This window comes from Gorilla gorilla, chromosome 22 (genome assembly GCF_029281585.2).
Source record: "Gorilla gorilla gorilla isolate KB3781 chromosome 22, NHGRI_mGorGor1-v2.1_pri, whole genome shotgun sequence".
In the NCBI taxonomy this organism is placed as follows: domain Eukaryota; kingdom Metazoa; phylum Chordata; class Mammalia; order Primates; family Hominidae; genus Gorilla; species Gorilla gorilla.
Window position 1 is genome coordinate 41,056,758 of NC_073246.2, and position 24,677 is coordinate 41,081,434.

The 24,677-nt window shown below is 40.0% G+C and overlaps 2 protein-coding genes and 1 pseudogene across 7 annotated transcripts in view; all 3 read right to left on the reverse strand.

The window, feature by feature from the left end:
• Window positions 1-2,559: 2,559 nt before the first annotated feature.
• LOC129529371 (poly(rC)-binding protein 2-like) lies at window positions 2,560-12,126 on the reverse strand (annotated as a pseudogene).
• Window positions 12,127-12,165: 39 nt separating this feature from the next.
• On the reverse strand, window positions 12,166-20,567 carry PSMG1 (proteasome assembly chaperone 1). 2 transcript variants are annotated; one of them, XM_004062806.5, is made up of 7 exons: window positions 19,939-20,567; window positions 18,479-18,585; window positions 16,991-17,142; window positions 16,630-16,692; window positions 15,155-15,353; window positions 14,149-14,285; window positions 12,166-12,372 (listed from the first exon to the last, which is right to left on the reverse strand). In XM_004062806.5, the coding sequence occupies exons 1-7, from the start codon at window positions 20,085-20,087 to the stop codon at window positions 12,298-12,300; spliced, it is 882 nt and encodes a 293-aa protein (XP_004062854.1). In that variant the 5' UTR covers window positions 20,088-20,567; the 3' UTR covers window positions 12,166-12,297. The 2 variants fall into 2 exon arrangements, with proteins under 2 accessions (XP_004062854.1, XP_018873285.1); XM_019017740.3 differs by lacking the exon at window positions 19,939-20,567 and adding an exon at window positions 19,754-19,931.
• A 310-nt stretch (window positions 20,568-20,877) lies between these two features.
• BRWD1 (bromodomain and WD repeat domain containing 1) overlaps window positions 20,878-24,677 on the reverse strand; it is a 129,389-nt gene continuing 125,589 nt past the window's right edge. For all 5 annotated transcript variants that reach the window (XM_063702701.1, XM_055374027.2, XM_055374028.2 and 2 more), the window contains one exon: window positions 20,878-24,119. In XM_063702701.1, the coding sequence (XP_063558771.1) occupies window positions 23,728-24,119 (392 nt within the window). In that variant the 3' untranslated portion in view covers window positions 20,878-23,727. The remainder of the gene's footprint in view (window positions 24,120-24,677) is intronic.

Sequence of the window (24,677 nt, forward strand, 5' to 3'; positions counted from 1 at the left end):
CTTGGTCCTCCCTCTGTACTCATTGCCTGGTTATCTCTACCAAGCCCACAGCACTGTATGCGATCTCTTCAGACAACTCCCATTTTTAGCCTCCCCAACTGCCTACTCAACAACTTCACTTGAATGTCTAGTTGACTTCTCAAACTTGATGTATACAAATCAGAATGTCTGGGTTTCTGTCTACAGCATACCCCCATCTCAGCTAAAATAACTCCATTCCAGTTGCTCAGACCACACATTTGATATCAATCTGGTTCCTCCCATTCATACCTACATCTGAGCTGTTAGCAAATCCTATTGGCCAGATTAATCAGAGTGTTTAATGGAATGGTATAGATACAAAGGGTGAATACTATTGGAATACAACTCTTCATGGGTCACTCACATTTCTGCATTTCTTGAGAGCAGAAGTACTCTCTCTTCAAGGCTGTTTGTATAGCAAACAGTCTTAGAAGATAGAGATGCTATCTCCTAGATCAAAGGGCAGATTTGCTATGTGGTAAAATAAGAGAGAAAAGGGCAGGTTTGCTTGTCCGTCATAAAAGATTTGAATTCCCTAAGTTCAAGGTTCCTCAGCTGTGACACAGAGCTCCCACCTGGACTCTTCTTCATCATCCCTGTAGGACTTAGGGGACAAAGGATGCTGACAAAAACATGAAGCACACACTTCTTGCTGTCCTGTAAGAAAATTCTCTGTCTCTAACCCAGAAATGGGTGAAATCTGTCAGTCAGTTTGCAAGTAAGGCACAACCCCAGACCCTTCAGTTCCATGACTTTCGGAGCACAGAGTGGGCTTATAATTAGATATAAAGAAAGCTCACAATGTTTTTAATGTCTTATTCATTAACTGTTACTACCTAATGCTCACACTGAAACTTGGAAGCTTAAGACAACTAGTATTTATTTCTCATGAGTCTGTAGGTTGGATGGGTGCTGCTGCTAGTCTGGGCCATACACAACTAATCTTGGTTCATGCAACTATGTTCATGTGTCTTGAACCATGAACTGGGGCCTGGCTGGTCTAGGATCGTCTTGGTTGGGACAATGTGACCCTCTTCCATGTGCCATTCTTCTTCCATAGCAGATGAGCTATGGAAGTGTTCATCAGTTCCCTTCAGTTCATCAGACCCTTCAGTTCCATGACTTTCGGAGCACAGAGTGGGCTTATAATTAGATATAAAGAAAGCTCACAATGTTTTTAAGGGTATTGTATTTCAGGCTTTCTTCTTTCTATGGATAAGAAAGCTCCTCAGGTGGCAACAAAGGCCATTTCTTTGGAAGCAGGCATGGCATGTGATGAAAAAAAGACATCTCAGAAAAGAGCCAAGAATAAGACTGGAGAGCCACTGCCAGAGAACAGAAACTGGGCTTAATCAAGGAACATCTCTTGTTCCCAGAGTAGGGGGCTGGCAATATTTTCTCACTGAAATTTCAGAACTGTTATGGACCAGTGACTGCTCTATGTGTTCTATTTGTTCCCTTTTCAAATGGAAGCATTTATTGCAGACGACCTGCCTCTGTCCCACCATTGTGTATTAGGTTTGTAGAGTGTAGACAACTTGCCTTTTTAGTTTGTAGGTTTCTGTATCAAGAGAAGATGTGTGTGGGCCTAACCTAGATTACACGATCCTGGACTTCAAGTCTGATATAATGACTGGATGAGACTTTGACTGTCCTAGAATTGGGATGAACATATTTTGCTGGCGGGAGGGCGTAATTGCGGTTAGAGGGCAGACTGTCCTTCATACCTAATTCCTTTTCATGGTGCCTTCCCAAACTGCCTCTGGAGGTGGCCACACAAATGGCTTTGGCCATTGTGACCATGGGAAACTTGATGCAGAGGCTGGAAAAAGCACTTGCATGTTTCTGTCTCCTCTCTTGTTCCTCTACAATCACAAGAAATGTCTTGGCAGGTCTGAGCAGGCCCAGGCTCATCTGCTATGGAAGAAGAATGGCACATGGAAGAGGGTCACATTGTCCCAACCAAGACGATCCTAGACCAGCCAGGCCCTAGTTCATGGTTCAAGACACATGAACATAGTTGCATGAACCAAGATTAGTTGTGTATGGCCCAGACTAGCAGCAGCACCCATCCAACCTACAGACTCATGAGAAATAAATACTAGTTGTCTTAAGCTTCCAAGTTTCAGTGTGAGCATTAGGTAGTAACAGTTAATGAATAAGACAGATAATCATTTTATCTGTCTGGATACTTATACAATGATTTCTATTTTTTATTGATACATAATATTTTACATATTGATGGGGTGCATGTGACATTTTGCTACATACATAGAATGTGTAATGATCCAGTCAGGATATCTGAGGTGTCCATCACTTTAATTTCTCACTTCTGTGTGTTGGGAACAATTCAAGTCCTCTCTTCTAGTTATTTTAAAATATACAATACATTGTTAACTGTAGTCTTTTTTATTGAATGACAGGACCTGCACCTTTTATCTAACTGTATGTTTGTATCTATTAAGCTAGTTCTCTTTATCCCTGCCCCCTCCTACCCACTCACTCTTCCCAACCTCTAACATGTATCATCCTATTCTATATCTCCATGAGATCAACTTCTTTAGCTCCTGCATATGAGCAAAAACAAACGATGTTTGTCTTTCTGTGCCTGGTTTATTTCACTTATAATGACCTCCAGTTCCATCCACGTTACTATAAATGACAGGATTTCATTCTTTTTGTGGCCAAACAGTATTTCATTGTGAATATATACTACATTTTCTTTATCCATTCATCCATTGATGAACACTTACGTTGATTCCATATCTTTGCTATTGTGAATGGTGCTGCAATAAACATGCACGTGCAGTTATCCCTTTGATACACTGATTTATTTTCCTTTGGATAAATACCCAGTAGGGAGATTGCTGGATCATACGGTAGTTCTACTTTTAGTTTTTGAGACATTTCCATACTTTTCCAGTGTTTGTATTAATTTACATTCCCATCAACAGTGTATAAGATTTCCCTTTCCTCCACATCCTCACCAGCATCTGCTATTTTTTGTCTTTTTAATAATAGTCATTCTAACTGGAGTGAGAGGATATCTCGCTATGGTTTTGATTTGTATTTCCCTGATATTTAATGATATTGAGCATTTCTTCATATAACCTATTGGCCATTTGTCTTTTTTTTTTTTTTGAGAATTGTCTACTCATTTTTGGCTTTTTAAAAGATTTATTTTTTTGTTGTTGTTGAGTTTAGTGCATATCCTGGATATTAGTCTCTTATCTGATGAAGAGTTTGCCAATGTTTTCTCCCATTCAACAGGTTGTCTCTTCATTCTGTTGACTGTTTCCTTTGCTGTGCAGAAGCACTTTAAATACAGTCCCATTTGTCTATTTTTTAGTAGTCTATGCTTTTGAGGTTTCAGCCACAAAATCTTTGCCTAGACCAGTCCTAAAGTGTTTCCCCTATATTTTCTTCTAGTAGTTTTATTGTTTCATGTCTTATATTTAAGTCTATAATCCATTGTGAGTTGATTTTTGTATATGGTGAGATAGGGGCCTTGTTTCATTCCTCTGCATATAGATATTTAATTTTCTCAGCACCATTTATTGAAGGTGTCCTTCCCTATTGTATGTTCTTGGTGCCTTTGTCAAACTTCAGTTGGCTATAAATATGTGAACTTATTTCTGGGTTCTCTATTTGGTTCTATTTGTCTATGTGTCTATTTTTATACCAGTATCATGCTGTTTTGATTATCATAGCCTTGTAATATATTTTGAAGTCAGGTAGTGTGATGCCTCCAGCTTTGTTCTTTTTGCTCAGGATTGCCGTGCATACTCTGGCTTTTTGGTTACATACAAATTTCAGGATTTTTGTATTTCTGTGAAAAATGGCATTAGTATTTTGATGGGAATTGCACTGGATCTGTATATTGTCCTGGACAACACGGTCATTTTAACAATATTAATTCTTCTAATCTATAAGATGTCTTCCCACTTGTTTGTGTCCTCTTCAATTTCTTTCATTGGTGTTTCATAATCTCCCTTCTACAGGCCTTTCACCTCCTTGGTTAAATTAATTCCTAGGTATTTTTTTGTAGCTACTGTAAATGGGACTGCCTTCTTTCTCAGCTAGTTCATTTTTGGCGCATAGAAACCCTATTTTTGTATGTTCATTTTCTATCCTGCAACATTACCAAATTTGCTTATCAGCTTTAAGTGTGTATTTTGCTTTGCTTGTAGAGTCTTCTGGTTTCTCTAAATGCAAGATGATGTCATCTGCAAACGGGGACAATTTGACTTCCTCTTAAAAATCTGTATGCCTTTTATTCCTTTCTCTTGCCTGATTGCTCTGGCTCTACCTCCAGTACTATACTGAATAAAAGTGGTAAAAGTGAGCATCCTTCCTTGTCTTGCTCTAGTTCTTAGGGGAAATACTTTCAGTTTTTCCCCACTCAGTATGATGTTAGCTGTGGGTCATATATAGCCTTTATTATGTTAAGGTATGTTTCTTCTGTACCTGGTTTGTTGACAGCTTTTTATCATAAAAGGATGTAGAATTTTATCAAATGCTTTTTCTCCATCTATTGAGATGATCATATGGTTTTTGTCATTCATTCTACTGTTGTGATGTATCATGTTTATTGATTTGTGTATGTTAAACCATCCTTGTATCCTTGGTATAAATTATACTTGGTCATGGTGTATTATCTTTTTGGCATCCTGTTGAATTGTTTGCTAGCTTTTTGTTTTGTTTTGTTCTTTTTGAGAATTTTTATGTCTAGGTTCCTTAGAAACACTGGCCTGTAGTTCTCTTTTTGTGTGTGTGTCCTTGTCTAGTTTGGTGTCAGGGAAATGGTGGTCTTGTAGAATGAGTTGTTTTTTCTTTGATTTTTTTGCAAGAGTTTGAGGAGAATGGGTATTAGTTCTTTATGTGGTTAGTCAAATTGGCAGTGAATTCATTCAGTCATGGGCTTTTCTTTTTTGGGAGGCTTCTCATTACTGAGTTAATCACACTGCTCATTACTGATCTGTTCAGATTTTCTGTTTCTTCTGGAATCTCAGTAGTTGTATGTTTCCAGCAATTTATCCATTTCCTCTAGGTTTTCTAGTTTGGTAGTATATAGCTATTTGTAATAGTCTCTGATGATCTTTTGTATTTCTGTGATATCAGTTGTAATGTCTTTTTCATTTCCTATTTTATTTGGGTCTTTTCTTGTTTAGTCTAGCAAGGGGTTTATCTATTTTGTTTATCTTTTTGAAGAACCAACTTTTTGTTTCATTGACCCTTTCTACGTCTTTAGTCTTTATTTCATTTAGATTTGCTCTGAACTTTACTATTTCTTTCCTTCTAATTTTGGGTTTGGTTTGTTCTTTTCTAGTTCCTTGAGGTGCATCATTGAATTGTTTCTTTGAAATCTATCTACTCATTTGATGTAGGTGTTTATTGCTATAAACTCTCCCCTCCTAGAGCTCCTTTTGTTGTGTCCCATAGGTCTTGGTATGTTGTTTCTATTTTCATTTGTTTCAAAAATTTTATTTCCATATTAATTTTTATCATTCAGGAGGAGCATATTATTTAATTCCCATGTATTTGTATAGTTTCCAAAGTTCCTCTTATTTCAATTTTTACTCCATTGTGGTCTGAGAAGATACTTCATATGATTTCAATTTTTAAAAATTTGTCAAGACTTGTTTTTTGTCCTAACATATGGTCTATCCTGGAGAATGTTCCCCATGTGCTGATGAGAAAAAAGTGTACTCAGCAGTTGTTGAGTAACATGTTCTACAAATATCTGTTAGATCCATTTGGTCTAAAGTCTAGTTTAAATCCAATGGGTTTTTGTTAATTTTGTCTAGATGATCTGAGACTGAGGTGAAGTCCCCAACAATTATCGTGTTGGAGTCTACCTCTCTTTTTAAATCTAGAAATATTTGCTTTATAAATCCGGGTGCTCTAGTGTTGGGTGCATATATTTAGTTGTTATTTCCTCATTAGATTGATCTCTTTACTATTATATAATAACTGTCTGTTTACTGCTTCTGGCATAAAGTCTGTTTTATGTAAGTAGAGCCATTCCTGCTTGAGTTTAGTACCATGTTGACAAAGGGATGCATAGAGAGTTGGTAAAGCATGATTTCTGGGTGTCTGTGTGAAGGTGTTTTGAGAAGAGTTTAGCATGAGTCTGTGGAGTGAGTGGGAAGATTCTCCCTCAATGTCAGCAGGAACCATCCATCCACTGGGGGCCCAGGTAGAAAATGATGAAGAAATGGTGAATTCTCTCTCTCTCCTGGAGCTGGGTCACCCTTCTTCTGCCCTTGAACAGGACATCACAACTCCAGGCTCTCCAGCCTTTGGACTCCAAGACTGACACCAGTACCCCTCCCCAATTACCCCAGGCCCTCAGGCCTTTGGCCTAGGATTGAGACTTACACCATCAGCTTCCCTGGTTCTGAGGCTTCTGGACTTGCACTGGGCCATACTACCAGCATCCCAGGGTCTCCAGCTTGCAGAGAGCCTGTTGTGGGACTTTTCAGCCTCCATAATCAAGTAAGCCAATTTCCCTGGTATCTATATAGATACACAATCATGTTTTGCTTACCAGCCTGAAAAATGTATCGCTAGATGAGTCTGTCATTGCATAAACATCATAGTGTACTTACACAAACCTAGATTCTATAGCCTACTACACACCTAGTCTATAAACATGTACAGCATGTTACTGTACTGAATATTGTAGGCAACTGTAACACAATGGTGAATATTTGCATATTTAAACATATCTTATCATAAAAAAGATACAGTAAACATAAGGTATAAAAGACAAAAACCGGCACACCTATATAGGGCACTTACCATAAATGCAGCTTGCAGGACTAGAAGTCACTCTGGGTGAGTCAGTGAGCGAATGTGAAGGCCTAGGTTATTACTGTCCACTACGGTAGACTTTATCAACACTGTACACAGGCTACACTAAATTTATTTTTTTTAAATTTGCTCTCCAATAATAAATTAATCTTTGCATCCTTTTTTTGTTGTTCACTGTGGCATCCAGTTTCTATTCACAAAGAAAAAGCTCCAATGCACCTTTTAATTTTTTGAAAAATTCCTGATATTACAGAACTAAATTGAAATGTTATTAACATCTCACTCTTACATTTTCATAATAAACAGAAAAATTCATAAGCCAAAAAACAAAAATAGGGAGTGCTGGTCACAGTGGTTCGTGCCTGTAATACCGGCACTTCGAAAGGCTGAGGTAGGTGGATCGCTTCAGCTCAGGAGTTTAAGACCAGCCTGGACAACATAATGAAATCCTGTCTCTCTGAAAAATACAAAAATTAGCCGGGTGTGGTGGCATGCACCTGTGGTCCCAGCTACTTGGGGGTCTGAGGTGAGAGGACTGCTTGAGCCTGAGCGGTCAAGGCTGCAGTGAGCCATGTTTGCCCCACTGTACTCCAGCCTGGGCGACAGAGCAAGACCCTTTCTCAAAAAACAAACAACAACTACAAAAACAGGGGGAAACTTATATTGCTAAATACAATCTCAGCGTCAACACTGGAACAGAGAAAGGAATTAAAACACCTTAATTAAAAAAAAAAGGGTGGATGACAGGCTGGCACAGTGGCTCATGCCTGTAATTCCAACACTTTGGGAGGCCGAAGTGGGAGGATCATTTGAGCTCAGGAGTTCAAGACCAGCCTGGGCAATGAAGTGAGATTCCATCTCATTTTTTTAAAAAATAAAAAATAAAGGAATGGATGAGTGTTAAAAACCAAAAATTTAAAACTATTTAAAACCTGACATGGCTGCCTGTTCAGAAACTACAGATGGATGATGGGTGGTGGTGAACAGCAGAAAGGGGTTATAGTACGTGAATCTGCATTGTTCTAGCTGTTCCCCATGCCACTCATCCTAAGGTGAGCCTGACATTGATTAGCCATTGAGCCAGGCTAATGCTGGCAGCAGATCCAGTGATGGTAACCTGCCTATCAATAGATCCTTCCACTGGGTTCACAATTTTGATCTACGCTGCAGACATCTGATAGATCTCATTTATTCTGGTGCCTTGACACCTGATTATGCAGCCAGTATCATTTGGAATGGTGTTTATGAGAAGTGGTCTGAGCAGATGCATCCAAACCTGCACTGAATCCCAGCGTTGCTATCTACTGTAGGAAAACTAGATTGTTGCATTGTCAACTGGTGCAGCTTGGTCAACTCTAGAAGTGGTCCCTCCAGGTCACAGTTGAGGCACATGGACGAAGTGGTGTGGAGAAAGAAAGCTCACACTGTCGCTGCCTGTGCTGTACCTGTCCTGATCACCTGCAAAGATCACCGGAGAACTGGACAGCTTGGGCCAGTATGGGATGGCCATGCGTTTGGGGGAGACTCCAACATGACCACACAGACCTGTCCAACACACTCAATGATGGACTGCGGAATCCCAGCGATAGTGATGGCTCAGTCAGCAGCATTGGGGAGCATATCCCCTGCCACCTGGACCTGAGCCCTGTACTCTCTCGTATTGCCTTGATCTTGCAACCACCTTTTCCAATGAGCCACACTGACTAGCAGGGACCACCAGCATCAGGGTGACCAGGGGGTCTACTGGCAGCTGTGCTATTGGTCACAGAGCTACTGATATCCTCTTCCAATCTTGCTTTGAAGATGGCACTAGTAGGTCCAGCCAAGATGATAATTCTCTCAGAACAACTCCCTTCTGAGATGCTGATACATGCACCACTCTCCTCATGCATCTTAACTGATTCTCCTCTTTCTGATGATACTGCCAACTTCCTTTCCATGCATAAGTAGCCAGGTGGTGAGAATGACATTTAATCCAATTTCAATCATACCAGTGTCCATATCAAGCAGGGCTATGGGGAGCTGGACTTGGAGTGGTCAAGTCTTTGGCCAGTGGGGATGAAAACCAAGAACTCCAGGCAGGAGGCAACTCAGGGAAAAAGGAGAGCAGGCAGGGTGGGGCAGGGGTAGAACAGGGGTGGGCAGAAAGGCAACGAGAAGGAGGAGAAAAAGTGGTGGAGGAAGAGAAAGAAGGGAGAGACCTCAGGGCAGGTGGGAGAGAGCGCAGCCTGTAGCTGCTCAGGCTGCTGCCTCTGCTGGTGTCAATCTCAGCTTCCTGTAACTTTTCTGCTTTCTAAACTTTTATTTTTTTAACTTTTTGACTCTTTTCTAATAACTTAGCTTAAAACACAAATACACTGTACAGCTGTACAGAAATATTTTTTCTTTATATCCTTATTCCATAAGCTTTTTTCCATTCAAAAGTTTTGTTTTTTGCTTTTTGTTAAAAACTGAGACACAGTACACACATTAGCCTAGGCCTACACAGGGTCAGAATCATCAATATCTCACTGTCTTCCGCCTCCATATCTTGTCCCACTGGAAGGTCTTCAGGGACAGTAACACACATGGAACTGTCATCTCCTGTGATGACAATGTCTGCTTCTGGATACCTCTGGAAGGGCCTGCCTGAGACTGTTTTACAGTTCGCTTTTTTGTTACGAGTAGAAGGAATACACTCTAAAATAGCAAAAAATAGGATGTACATAAACCAGTAGCATAGTCATTTATTATAAGTATTACGTACTGTTCATAGTTGTATGTGCTGGACCTTTAAACTGGCAGCACAGTAGGCGTGTTTTCACCAGCAACACCACAAACACAAGTAACACATGAGCTCTGACCTTAGGATGGCTACCACAGCCTAGGCGATAGGAATTTTTCAGTTCCATACGATCTTATGGACCCCTGTCTACATGCGGTCCGCCAGTGGTATGTCCTTATGTGGTGCATGACTATACACATCCTACTGGTTCTCTCTGGACTGCTCTAATATACTGGGCATATACTGTCTTGTCTGTGTCATCTGTTACTTCTCTATTTCTGTCCTGCATCTTAGGACACCAACTCAAGTTAGTCCTCCACATAATGGCTTTGTACTATACCCTATTTTATTATATATGTAATATATATACAACTTAGATCACATACTACTTGTTGTTATTTTATATAATACAGATTTTAATTTTAAAGTTGAAGTTTTGCTTCTGTTAAAATCTTTTCCATGAAATTTTTTAAATTTCCTTTCAGCTAGCTGCTGCTTCTCATACATCTCATTATTTGCTTTTGGAAAAAGCAGGGGTTCCTGACTTTTAAAAAATAGCTGTTTCAACAGAATGCTCTTCTTCTGCATTTTTAATGCTGTTCTATCCTTCGTATTGCTTGTTTTCTTCAGCTACTCTCCTTTGAATGGGAAACCTACTCAGGCCTGATGTCTGCTTCGGCTAGACTCGAACTCCTGGGCTCAAGCGATCCTCCTGCCCCAGCATCCCAGGTAGCTGGGACTACGGATAAGCACCACTGTGCCAGGCTTGGTATCTGGCCCTAACGTGGCTCTGCTGCACTGACAGCCAACCTCCTGCACCTGCTGCCTGCTTCTTATCACAAGAAGAGGTTTACTCCTGGACAGTCTGAAGCAATTATGATTCTTTCCTTACCAAAATTATTAAAAACTACAATGCCCAGAGTTATCTGCTTCTAGGGTTCTCCCAGGATTACTGCTGATGCAAAACTTGTCCCCCAACTACTTCCACTCTTAGCCATTTGACACTGCCAAGCTCCGTGGTTCTCAAGTTAGCAAGAGGAAGTACAAGAAGGAATGAAGACTGACAGCTCCAGCTGCCCCCAGAGCAGCTCCCCACTCCTTTCTTACCACATCACAGTCAGCATCTTTGACGTGGGGCACACAAAGGTGTGTCAACATGGAAATACCACCTTACAGTTCTTCAAAAGCATTCTTATATCATTATTCTCACAATTCAGCAAAGCAAGCAGAGAATCCTTCATTAAGCAGATGAAAACCTGGACCCCAAGGGAAGTAGATAACCACCCAGGGAGTATTGTCACCAGTATTATCTGTAGTTTACAGCTGAGAAAACTGTTGCTCAGGAAGCTTCAAGGCATCTGCCCAAAGTCACCTGGCCTGTAAGGGCTGGCCTGGGACTGAACATAGTCTGCTTTTCCAAGATCACTCTTCCTTACTTACCACACTGACGCTCAGCACAAGAAGAGGATTAGCTCCAGCTAGGACCAGATTGCAGGTCATATGATATTACCTCAGGGCTCTGCAGGCACATTTCTGAATGAATGAAAACTTTTTTTGCAACAAGGGAAATGCTTAGATTTCTGTCTTCGGGATATATTCATAAACATACTATGCACAAGACTTCCAATACTTGATTATGTAAAGGAAACCAAGTTTACTCAAGAAGGAGTTAGAACACAGTATCTCCTTACCATACTTCTAATCATTACCAAAAACAGTAAATGAACTGGAACTAGAAAATATAAATGGGTAAGTACTCTAAATCTGTAGTATGTAAATGATTCAATAATTAAAAAGGTGAAAAAGAAAGCAGAAGAGATAAGAAGCATTTAACTCCACCATTTTAAAATTTATTTTCATGAATGCAGTTCAGTTTGTGGTCCTGTGAAGTTGTGTGGCTACTCCGGGTTCATGATTCCATTCACACTCCTAATGATAACACATGACTGTAAGAGAACTGCTGACACGCGCAGAGCCAGCCTTGAAAGAGAGCCCTGGGAAAGTCTGGGTGAAGAGGCTATCTGTCAGATATTACTAAAATGTGAGGACATACACATTTCTGTTTCATTTTTAGTAAATATATAATTTTGTTACTTTGTCATCAATTTTTACCCACAAGATAAAAAAAACTGCAGGACTCCTAAAATATCCAGAAACTTTCCACATATTAAGAATCACCAACAGGTCAATGAATAGTTACACCTAATTAACTACACTTTGCCACATGAATACAATCTGCTGATATCTGTAGCTTTGAAAAATCTAACTAAAGTTGGGCACAGTGGCTCACACCTGTAATACCAACATTTTGGGAGGCCGAGGCGGGGGAAATGCTTGAGCCCAGGAGGTCGAGGATGCAGTGAACCATGATAGCACACTGTACTTCAGCCTGGGCAACAGAGCAAGACCCAGCCTCAAAAAATAAATAAATAAGATAAAAATTTAACTATAGTACCTTAAAATATTCAAATACAACAATACTCCCACCTAGTGGATAAAAGGAAAATGCCTGGCTTATTTTGGTTGTGAATAATACCACCATAAATAAGGAATTAAAACTACAATTAATTTTTTACAATTTTATTCCGTTTCATCATTCTCAAAATATATCCCCCAAAAGTAATCTACAAAAGAGTGCAGGCTGCTCCCCTTAAAGGAATGGACAAGTAATATACACTACAAAACAATGTTTAAGATCATGTATAAATGTTACTCTGAATCTCATTTGTTGTCATCAATTTCTTTAGTATCTCAGTGCTTTGGGGAATATTCTGAAAGGAGAGAAAAAAGTGAATACAGTGAGACCCCAGGGATTCAGGCAGAGGCAACACCCCCTCCCCACCACGACCAACAATCTCCACACTCGAGACTTAAAGACAACAGCCATGGGACAGGCGTGGCCTTTACTCTCCTTCTCAACAAAAAGGCAAGTGGGAAAGTCAGTTCAACAGGCCCTTTCCCTGCCACACTCGCCGATGATCTCCTGGCCTCCGATGGTCTCCTGGCCTCTGGAGGAAGTCTATGCTCTAACCCGCCCGACCTTCCCCGCAAGATGTCTTCCTCCCCTCTCCACCAACACCACACTCCTCACGGCTCTCCTCACACTTCCCCACTCTGCTCACACTGCTTCCCTCTGCACACTTCTACCCAAGATTCATCCATCTTTCAAATCCAACTAAACTGCCACACAGGAAGAACTCAAAATAATTCCACCTTATTGAAAATACCACTTTTAAAAGGTCAGAAACAATGAACTGACTCAGGCTGATGTATTTGGTCATTAAGAAAACAGCACCCTGCAGAACCACCATCTTACCCTCCTGCTAATCATTATCTCCAAAGCAAAAATGAAAATGCTGAGTTAAATTTCCCATTGAAAGTATATTCATAAAAGCTGAGTTTCCTTAAGCCCCATATGACAGATGATTTCCAAGTCTCCGAACAAGTCCAAGTGTTTATGACACACCTGTGTGCTACACACAGTCCTACAGCAGTAAACAAAACAGCCCAGCCCCTGCCCACGGGAACTCATCACTGAGTTAAGTGGGATGAGGCAATTGGCTATTTAAACAAACAAGACAATCAGCATATACTTTGAAAGAGATGCTAAAAATAAATTAACTCCATGTGTCAGAAAGATTACCCCGGATTCTAGCTAATTTGCAAGATAAGCTTACAGTATACTAAATCAGAGTTTTACAGCTGTACTCTTCAACAAATGATTATTGACGGCTTTATTCAACATGCCAGGTATGTGGTAAACTTGGGATACCAAAATTAAAAATCGTGGTCCATTACCACAAGGAGCTGACAATCTAGTAACAAACTAATTTATGAGACCTGGGAAATGAGCTACTTCCAACAACTTACCACAAAAGTCTTAAAACTAATGGCCATTCCAGAATAAAACTGGGCTGAGGGACAATGTTGTTACAACCTCTTTCCTTTAAAGAAACCATGCTTAAACCAGAGGCTGTGGACTTCCAAAAAAGTCTCTTAAGAGAAAACAATGGAATCCCTAAACTACCTGAGATTACAGGCAAACATTTTCATGTACGTGTTCCAATTTTTTCAGAAAATGAGCCCAAAGGTATAAACCAAGGGTAAGGAAGAGGTTCATTATGTAATTCTCTCATCTTCACATATACAGTTATCTGTAAAATTGGGTAAATAAATATTATAATAATTTGATCCACACTATACTCAAAAATAACCTTCTCAAAAATTAAATAAAAATTTTTTTAAAAACCTTGCAAAGTAGTTATAGAAACTTATTGAACAGTAAAACCATCTGTCCACATAGACATTTGGGATTTAATTGCACTGCATTAATCTATCATACAAGAACAAAGCATTCGCCAAGTTACAGACGTATACAGAAGAGACGATGACAATCAAATTCAAACTGCCAAACTAGAAAGCTTCACTTTGAGAAGAATGGATCTCCAAGCATTGCTTAGGGTTTAAAATGACACTATACATTTATGTTTGTTACTAAGCTGATTATAACAATGCAGCTATTAATTTAAATGAGTTAAAAACCTTACCTTAACCAAACCCTTCAAGCTTCTGGTAGAAAGTATAGGCTTAAAAGCTTCCACTGTGATTAGGTCTAATTTCATCACATCAGTATAACATAAGTACAGAATTGCTGGGATTTTCCATACTTGACAGTAACTTAGAACTATGAATACACAAGAAAAAAAAAGATATGTTTATTATGTTACTTTTAAATTAAACACCTTTAAATAATAAAGGCTGTTGTTAAAAGTAGTTATCTCAGCTGCCTCTTTCAATCAAGGTATTTACTTCAATTTTGAACCAATTATAATGAAGATTTTCTTTCAAAGTCAATTTATTTTCCTAATAATCTCTTCTTTTGCAAATATTAATTTTATATTTCCTGAAAATACAGCTGAGATGATTTAAGTAGCTGAAAGATTAAAATTCTACTGACTATAATAAAGCATATAAATAACAAATAAATACAAAATGCATAAAGTGAAATATTTAGCCACTTCTCATTCTAGTAAACATTGGAAGCAAAAAGAAACCCCAACCAAACCCTATTTTAATACAGTTCATATAATAAATAACAATTATGTAATATATTACCCACTGAAAAGTAAATGGCAGTCTCTTTGTCATATGATGGCAGATGTGAGTGACAGTAATAAAAAAAATTAAAGCAACTATCAAGATTCAATATTCAAAACTTGTTTTGATAATTAAAATGTACTTTATCAACTTTTCATGCACCAATAATTTATATTTAACACTGGCTTGCATTCTGAATAATCAAAGACCAAAAAGAAACACAGCATGTCTGAAGTCTAACAGTTAAGAAACATGAGCTCCTCAAATAACTGTGTCTGGAAAATCTGAAAACTCAAACTAAATATACTGCACTTGTAACTACAGATATTGAGGACTAACAGCAACATATTGGTATCAATCATCATTAATAAACTACCTCAAAAAGACCTCTAATGGTGCAAGTAGTACCAATAAAGCAGTAAGATAGAACGTAAATGTTACAAATTTTAATACCACCTGCTGCAGGAAGGTCGTGTACTATATTCGGTTGTTCTAGCAATGGACAACACGCCGAGTCTTTGAAATTCTGTGTTTTTAGGGCTTTCAGGAAAGGAGAAGGAAGGCTGCCAGTGGATTCTGAGGTTTTATAATCGGTAACATGTCGACATGTGAGAATAGTTATCTGCATGTTCTTCCTTGGACAAGAGCCAAAAACCTAACAGAAAATTTATTTCAAATTAAAAAAACATATAATTTTGTAACAGAATGGAAACATTCCTCTAGGTATTCACCTAACACCACAGACAATAACAGCATGCCTAGCAGGGGTGGGAGTGTGCCTTGGAGAAACAGAACACACCTGCTGTCTCAACCTGGGTTTGATCTTGGTTCTGCTTTCTCGGTGGGCAATTTTTCCAAGTCACTTTCCTCATTAGTGAACTAAGGTGATATAGTTTAGATGCCTGTCCCCTCCAAATCTCATGTTAAAATGTGATTCCCAATGTTGGAGGCCGGACTTGGTGGGAGGTGACTGGATATGGGGGTAGATCCCTCACGAATGGCCTAGCACCACCCTGTTGGTGATACGTGACTTCTCACTTCTCGCTCAGTTCATGCTAGAGCTGGTAGTTCAAAAGAGGCTGGCTCCTCCCCTCTCTCATGCTCTCGCCATGTGATCTGCCTGCTCCCCCTTCACCTTCTACCATGATTGGAGGCTCCTGAAGCCTCAGCAGAAGCCAAGCAGATGCCAGCACCATGCTTCCTATACAGCCTGCAGAACTGTGAATCAGTTAAACCTCTGTTCTTTATAAATTACCCAGCCTCAGGTATTCTTTATAGCAACACAAGAATAGATGAACACGTAATGCCAGCACTACCTACTTAAGGGGCCTGCGATGTGGAGTAAATGAAGTCAGAGTGCCAGAATAGTGACTACAGGCCTGCCGTCCAGAGAAAAAAAGTCACAAGTACACACCTGACATTCATTCCCTCTCCCACCTACCACTGACACCTGAAAAATAACCCTTATGAAATTCATTTTTGGAATTACTACACTTATAGGTTAAGTTTCAATCACTGTGGTTCTAAATGTCCTCTTCTATAAGTAGAAGAGTCTGGATTTGATAGATTTCTAAGAACCCTTTTACCTTTTAGTAAGATCTAAAGTGATGTAAACAAAGAAAGATAGGCAGGAGGAATCCAATTGTGTTTTACACTTCTGTGACCTACCGTCCTCAATGCTGAGGACCAACTGTGTTTTATACTTCTGTACCTCAGCATTGAGGACGGGAGGACACAGAAGTATAAAACACAACTGGTTGGTCACGTTAAATAAGCAAGTTCTTTTATTCTTTATATTCCAAAAGAAATTCCCACAATATTTTAAAGAAATAAATATCTGACTGCGTAAGTTTAAGTTAAAAGACACTGAACCCTTAAAAAATGAAAACTCCTGTAGACTAACCATTCACAGGTTTTCATTTCTCTCTTACCTTTTCCAGCCACTGATACTGTTGATCTTCTGCAACATAGCAACTGCACTGACAGAGGAAAACCTGAAAAGTCAAGTTCCATGCTTTTTGTCAAGTAAGTTTTATACACACCACAAACTATCACCATATATGTAACATGTGAATGACAACACTTAGGTAATACTTATTTTCCTGGCTCCACTATTGACCTACTTATTTCTCTTTAAAATTTAACAGTCAAACCACTACTGGTGATTAGTATCAGAAAAAGTGCACACTGACAGAGCAACTGAAAGATTTGCCATACTAAAGTATACTACCAGTAAATAACATGTAAGTGATACTTAAATAACTACTTTTCAAACATACAAGTTCCACCTACCGAGGGATTGGATTTTAGATGATAAAACACACAAAAAGCCTCTGTGGAGGACAGATGTGTAGTGTCTGTTGTTCTACACCATTCATTCCAGAGTTTAGCACAACCAACTTCCTCCCAGACTCCTGAATTCATAACAAATGATGACAGAAATGCTGTAAAAAACAATTCACATAAGTTAGTGTTTGGCTCTGCAAGCTATATTTTCTATTCAATAAAAAGTAAGCTCAAGTTACTGTAGAATTTGAGAGCTGAAAGAGCCATTCAAGACCGTCTACCTAATACCACCATTATACAGAAAAAGAAACTGAGGCCCCCAAGAAGTAAAAGGCCACACACCCTGAGTAAGACAATCCTAGAGCTAGGGATCAAGAAGGCAGGTTTGCTGACAGACTTTCTACCACATGCTCACGGGGTAATACTCTTCTGAAAAACTTTAGGCCAGCAGAACTTTATATAAATGAGTCCATAGTTACTTGCCATCATGTACTTACTATGTTCTACAAGCACTAGGGGTACCTTACAGAGGAAGGGATCTTAACTGGGTTTCCTGAATGTTCTCATCACAACCTGTGAACACCCTAAAAATATAAAGGTCTATGTGTGTATTTGTAAATGTACATTGTCCTAGCTGCACTCTACACTGTTTTTACTTTAATCCACCAAGAGAATTAATACATGCAAGGTCCTTAAAACTTAAGTACTTAAACATGTTGATAATTATTACTGTCTTTAGAGTTTTGTGTTCTCAAAGGAGTCTATTAACTCAAAAACATTAACATAAACCCGGATACCTCAACACACTAGAAACAGCTCCTTGAGTTTTAAGTTCCTGAAGCTAAAAACATTTTCTTTAAAGCTTTTCTCTGAGTTGGGGTCTTGCTTTGTTACCCAACCTGGAGCACGATCAGTGGGAGGATCATGGCTCACTCCAGCCTCGAAATCCTGGGCTCAAGCAATCCTCCCATCTCAGGCTCCTGAGTAGCCAGGACTACAGGCAAGCACCACCATGCCTGGCTTCATTTTTTTATTTTTTGTAGAGACACTCTCTCACTATGTTGCCCAGGCTGGTCTCAAATCCTGGCCTCAAGTGATCCTCCCGCCTTGGTCTCCCAAAGAGCTGGGGTTACAGATGTGAGCCAATGCACCCAGCCTAAATCTGATTTTTTCAGTTTATTAAAAAGATAGTGCAGACCAGGTGCTGTGGCTCACACCTGCAATCCCAGCTCTTTGGGAAGCTGAGGCAGGAGGATCACTTGAGGACAGGAGTGCAAGACCAGCCTGGGCAACACAGCGAGAAACCATCTCTACCAAAAACAAAACAAAAAAAAAATGATGCAACAGGAACAGGAGAGAGATTTTACTCAGAAATACAATCACTCTACTGTGGCTTTTTAAAGTACTAAACATTTTAAATCTTTTATGATGGAACAAAATAAGTATATTTCATTCTTTCAACAAAATGACAAAGTCTTCTGCATTTTCACTTACCTACTGCATTATTTCCTATAGCAATTATAAACTTGGAGCACGGATATTTTTCTAGCAAAGCAACTTCCAAAGATGTTTTTGTTTGTCTTCGAAGGAGCCGCACTTCCCTAACACAAGAAACAAGATGAAACTAAAGCAACTTCAATACAAACAGTATCATGGCAAAAGGGCACTATATGTATGATTTACAATAAATAAAATGCACGTTAGTTTTATAAAGAATATAATATCCTCAGAAAACGATGGACTCGGACAATGATAACCAACAGATAAAACTATTGCATACGTGTTTACGGAGAACTCTAAAATAGTGATCAGGCTGTCCACCTGACCCAAGGACCAATCTTAGCATCCCTAAAAGTGAGACAGCTGGGGATAGCCTGCAATAAGAAACAGAAAGCCCCACTTAGTAGAAGCATTCTTGCCGACAAAACTTTGAATGCGAATCTGACCAAGCCTCCAAATGAACATTCATTTACAGGACATGCAGGTGATACAGACGTTAAGTGACACCACAACGAAGCTATCAGACAAATTCAGAGTGTGGGGCACTGGACAAGACAACCAGTCCTCTCTCTTAGGAGGGGTAAGAGGAGGTTGCTCTAAATGAAGTGACACGTCTAAATGTAACCTGTGGACCTTGTTAGGATTCTCATTCCCACAGACCACTGTAAAATGTCATGTTTGAAAAAACCAGGTAAACGTGAGTGAGCATGGACTGCAAAATGATACAGGAAAATGAGTATTAGTGTTGTTAGGGGTGATAATAGCATATGTAAGAAAATCCCTAAAACGTTTGAGATGTATTCTGAAAAATGTAGAGGTGAAAGGCCATGATGACTGGAATTCGCTTAGGAGTGGCGGGAGAGAAAATAAACGTGGCAAAATCTTCCTGTTGAATTTACCCGGTCGTGTAGGGGTCAGGGCTCACTTGACTATTTTCTCCCACTTCTTTGTGTTTGGAAACAATTTTTTTAAAGAGTGTTCATCGGCTACTGACACATTATGCTAATTGAAGTGTGGGGTGCAGGTTTAAAAAGTTTCGAGGGAATTGGTGTGTCCGTGAACAATCCACGACAAACGTGGTGGGGCCCGCGGGAGCGCTGCGGCCCAAGACAATGTGACAAGCGGGAAGATCACGAGTCCGCAAGACACCAAGCCTCCAGAAACGCTCCAGAAAGCCTTTAAAGAACGGATTTGAACACAGCCCTCCCACAACGGCTTCACCCTGGACTCCACGAAACGCCAGCGGATCCACGCGAGAACCACACACACCTGGGGCTGGCGCCGCCGGACGCCGCGGCTTCACGGAGACCCAGGGCCCAGGACCCACGGAGCGGCGGCAACCGCGGAGGCCACTCGGAAGACCGCGGAGCCCCGGCCTTAGGCGCCGTCGCGGCTGCCAGGCCCGCGCACCTTCCACCTGCAGTGAGCGCGCTGCCCTTATCCGGGTGCCTCACCTCTTCCGCGCCAGCTGCTGACGCACCTCCCTGTCCTCGGGCGTCTCCCTCCGCCCCTCCTCCTCCTCCTCCTCCTCCTCCTCCTCCTCGTCCTCAGTCCCAGCTCGGCACGGCGCCTTCACCACCTCTCCGAAGAACGTGGCCGCCATAGCCGCCCCGGGACCGGCTGGACACAACTGCAGCGCCGCGGGACCGCACGCCGGCTTGCGCGAGACCACGCTCCCTCACCGCGCGGGCAATAAGTCCCGCCCCGCACAGGCCACGCCCTCCGCGCACAGCCCGAGCTCGCGGCCACACCCCCACCGCGCAGGCGCTAAGTCCCGCCCGGCGCAGGGCTCGCCCCCAGGCACACACTGAGCTCGCGGCCACGCCCTCTACACCGCCCGCCCGCGCTGTCACGCCCTGGGCCAGCAGTCCCCGCAGCTTTTTTGTTTTTAAATTACAGATTGGGGGAGGGGTCTCGCTATGTTGCCCAGACTGGTCTCGAACTCCAGGACTCAAGCGATCCTCCTCCTCAGACCTCCCAAAGTGCCTGGATTACAGGCCTCAGCCACCGCGTCCGGCCCCCAAAGGCTTTCATTCGCAGCTTGAGCCCTGCGGGCGCCAAGAGGTGGGAGGACTGCAGGCTAGAGGGGCAGGGGGGCGAGAGGAGGGCGGGGCCTCCGGTCGTGGCGGTAGCGGAACCAGGGGTGCAGGGGCGGGGCCGGCGCTGCTGGCCGTGGTGTCCGGGAGTTGTGGGGCCGTTCCCTCATCGTCCGTTTCCATTTTCCTTCTGCGTTAGGAGAGACTGGGGTAGCATTAGTGTACTGAGCACCCGCTCCAAATTTCGACTGCCCAGGTAGGTGGCGGCGCGGTGGTACTGAGGGCCCCCGTAGCCAGGCGCGCCCTCAGACAGCGGGCACGGGCGGACGCAAGGGCAGCAAGAAATACAGCGCTTCGTGGTGGTATAAAAACGAGACCTTTACTCTGGCAATAGGAATTCACATTTCAAAAGCTGATGATTGTCAAGGCGATTTAAAAAACATTTTTATGAGAATGTAAAAAATAGTGTTTTAAAGTTGGTCATTTTCTAATACAAAATGTTTCTTTTTAAATAGCCTTTAATAAGCAGAATGTGTGATTGTTCTTTAATTGGTTCTCTTTAAAATGTGCTGGAAGACAAAGTTCGAGGAGCACTGTTTCAAGCAAGAGAAAAAGGGGACATAATTTAAATGAAAATGAAAATATGCAGTAATGCAATGAAAAAACCGTTTCCTAGATTTAGTTGTACCGAAATACATGACATCTCCTGCATTTTGTGACTTTTGTCAGTAGTCACGAAGGTAAGTACTACTTTGGGGTCAGAGAGAGCCTGTTGAGATAAAATCTCAAAGCTGTTAGAAACATTTTAAGATGTGGAAAGATAATCAACAAAATCATTTACATAAAATTAGTATTTAGCAGATGTACACATCTGCAAAAAAAAAAAAAAGTGAGTTTGGAAGCAAAATTTGAACATTTAGCAATAAAATTAAGACTAAATTCCTAGCCAGTAAGAGCTTAGGAAACTTTGGATATCCTTAGTGAGATAGAATAAACAAGATTACCACAATGATGTTTTGAAACATTAGGACTCTTGGGTTAACTGGTCTATTATGATGATGGAACTGCAGAATAAAAAGGTTGTTTGGGCACCACTTGTCTTAGTCCTTTTGTTAATTTGTCATTTTTACCAGTAAGATCTTAAGATCTTCAGTTTGATTTCACAGTTCCATGATGAAGAAATATTTTCTGCAAAGCAAATTACTGTAAATAGGGTAACAGTAATACATTTGGCCATGATTTAAATTCTGCACACATTTCAGAGAGAACAATTTTACAATGTTAAGTTTTAAGCAAATGCTTATTTCATGCAGTTACAATAAGTTTAGGCCAAGCACTTTTTAAAAAGGCAAATATGTTCGAATTAAATACTTAGCCAAAAAAGGATTTCATTATGCAAGACTGATAATACAATCTCAAATACTGACAGAAATTAACCCCACCACAGCAAATTATAAATTCAAAGCTTAAATTCTTTCATTACACTGAAATTGCTTAAAAAAAAAAAAAAAAAAAACTTTGCATAAAATAGTCTTCACCGAGTTAAGTATTTCATTTTATAGTTACTTGTTGAGGACATAATATACTCAATAAATATTATAAATTAAGTGTAAAATTTGAACTGGAAAGAAGTTTAAGCATTTCATTAGAGCTCAGCAATCAAACCCCATGCACCTAAAAGTAATAGCAGTTTATTAGGAATTCTTCCCTTTCTCACCTGTGTATCAACATACTGGGGATCAGTAATTTAGATGAAAGTATACTACAAAAGGAGCAAAGGACACAGACTTAGTAGGTTAGAATATTCTGGCTTATGCTAAAAAACAAAGCCTTTTTTTAAAACAGACATGCAACCACATATTTCTCAAGTATTTTAGACACTTGGTTCATCTGTATAACAAAAAAAAATGCATTTGACTTAAAAAAGAAATAGAAAACCCTAGGTTTCTGTAGTTTAGTTTTTCAGATTTACACATGCAAATCATATATTCAGATATTTTTAAATGGGAAAACAACTTACTTTCAACAACTTAATTTTTCCCGTAACACGTTACTATGTTAAAAAGATGTGACAGTACATTCATTTAATCTGGCAATTTTAATTTCAACAAATACATTTAACAACAAATTAAATCCTATTGTAAATACACTTCTTTGTTATACCACGACCAAATTTTCTAATCCTAGCACAGGCCACAATGAAATAGGCCAAACATGCTACCATTAAAGTTTGTTGGGATGAGATTGTAATAAGTTTACTCAAAGTATTCAAGTTCTAATTTTTAAGGTGCTGTAGAGAAACATAAAAGATTTCACTGTATCTAAAAATATGACTGTTTTGATCTTAAGCTATACATTTTATTTTTATCTGATTAAGACCTGCCTCTTAATGAGGCACATTTTTGGCATTTCTGTAAATGCTGCTACATACAAGTAAAAATAAGGAAAAGCCGTGATAGTAACATTCATAGCTTTCATAGAAAAATATATATTCCCTGAATTAGTCGTATCAAGTGGTCATTCAGTATGAACTGAAATATTATAAACAAAATGACATCAATGGACTTTCTCTAATTGCCTATTTCCAACACTCTACTTCAGAACTCAATAATCAGTATCTCCAGCTGAAATTCCCAGGTCCTCCTAGTTTGTTTTTGACCTTTGGGGATGTGAATTTTAGGGACTGCATCTGGGTAGAGTTTTTGCTTCACTCAGAAGTCAAATAGACCCATTAGCACTTCGTTTGGAAAAGTGCCTGATTTTTTTTCCTCGTGACACCATAGTTTTCGTGGTCTGAATTTTTACACTGTAATGGAGAACCCTGAAAATTAGCATCAGGTTAAGATTTTGAAATTTGTTCACTCCAAGTTCTTCCTAGCCTGTACACTTCCCATTATATTCTTCCTCTAAGGAATCATGTCTTCAAGGCCTTGCATTCTGGAAAGGAATAGTAGTCTTATAGCAGGCCATCTGTCTTTTCTTTCCACCTCTCCACCTACAGACTCTGCAATCTATTTCCTCCTCAGAATTCCCCAGAGCACGTCTGTACAAGAGCTGACTGGGAGGAACCCACTGGATTATGGCTTTTAGAAAATTCCTCCAAAGATGCCAATAAGGGAGTAATTTTAGAGCTGGGAGCAGAATGTAACTGCCAGTTTACTTGTGTACCAATTGTTTTCAGATACCACTTCTACATTCTCATAGTCACTATTGTGCATTTTCTTTCCAGGATCTGAACCCCCTTAAAAAAAGCATTTTTCTATTAATATCTTCTAGCTCTTTTTCACTTTCAGAATTTATGGTTGTATCATCCTCTTTATAAACATTCAGTAATTTTTTCTTAGCCGCAGCAGAAGCATTTCGATGGGGCAGTTTTCTGCTACTCTTCCTAATCCAGACATTTTCTGGTCCTGAGATCGTTTCTTTTAGATTACTCATTATCTTTATTTTATTTGCAGCAACAGTAGCACATCTGCGGGGAACTTTCTCAGGTACCATTTTTGCTTTCAGAGTTTCACTAGGCATCTGCACTGCATCCTTCTGATTATGCATACATGTTCTCACTTTTGTATTGGGTTCTCTGTCTCTAGGAACAAATTCTGAAAAATGAGTGAAAGTTCATGTAAATGCAAAAATCTTGTAACACAAGATTTTACTACTGCTAACATTCCTCAACAACACTCATTCGGAAACAATAAATTTAAAAGTCATATTGCTAAATGATAAATTTTAAAATGTGATACTAAGGGCTTGACATTGATAGAACCTTACATTTGCTTATCTACAACTATAAGGATGTCACTTAAAACAGTAGCAGACTTGTAAGAATGGGGTGAAAAGTTCCTTCAGCATTGGCATCATAAAGCTGCTAATCTAAAAACATACATATGAGCATTTTACATAATTTGAATTACTAAATCTTAATTTCATTGTTCCAGTATTTTCTGACCTAGGTATGTGACACACATGAGATTCAGATTAAAATTCTAACACATAGAGTTGCTTTAAGGAACCAAAAAGTGCAGAGTGCTATGAGAACACAGACTGGAAACCTAACCTAGCCTAAGGGATCAAGGAAGGCTTCCTTTAAGGAAGCTTTTAGATGAGAGGTGAAAATTGTGAAGGGATTTGCCAGACAAAAAGCACTTTGGAGAGTT

Coding starts and splice junctions, on each gene's coding strand:
- PSMG1 (XM_004062806.5), bottom strand. CDS start 20,087: ATGGCGGCCACGTTCTTCGGAGAGGTGGTGAAGGCGCCGTGCCGAGCT. Junction 14,286..15,154: donor ACACGACCTTCCTGCAGCAG/GTGGTATTAAAA, acceptor GTGTATTCATAG/TTCTAAGTTACTGTCAAGTA. Junction 12,373..14,148: donor GCTTGAAGGGTTTGGTTAAG/GTAAGGTTTTTA, acceptor CTCTCCTTTCAG/AATATTCCCCAAAGCACTGA.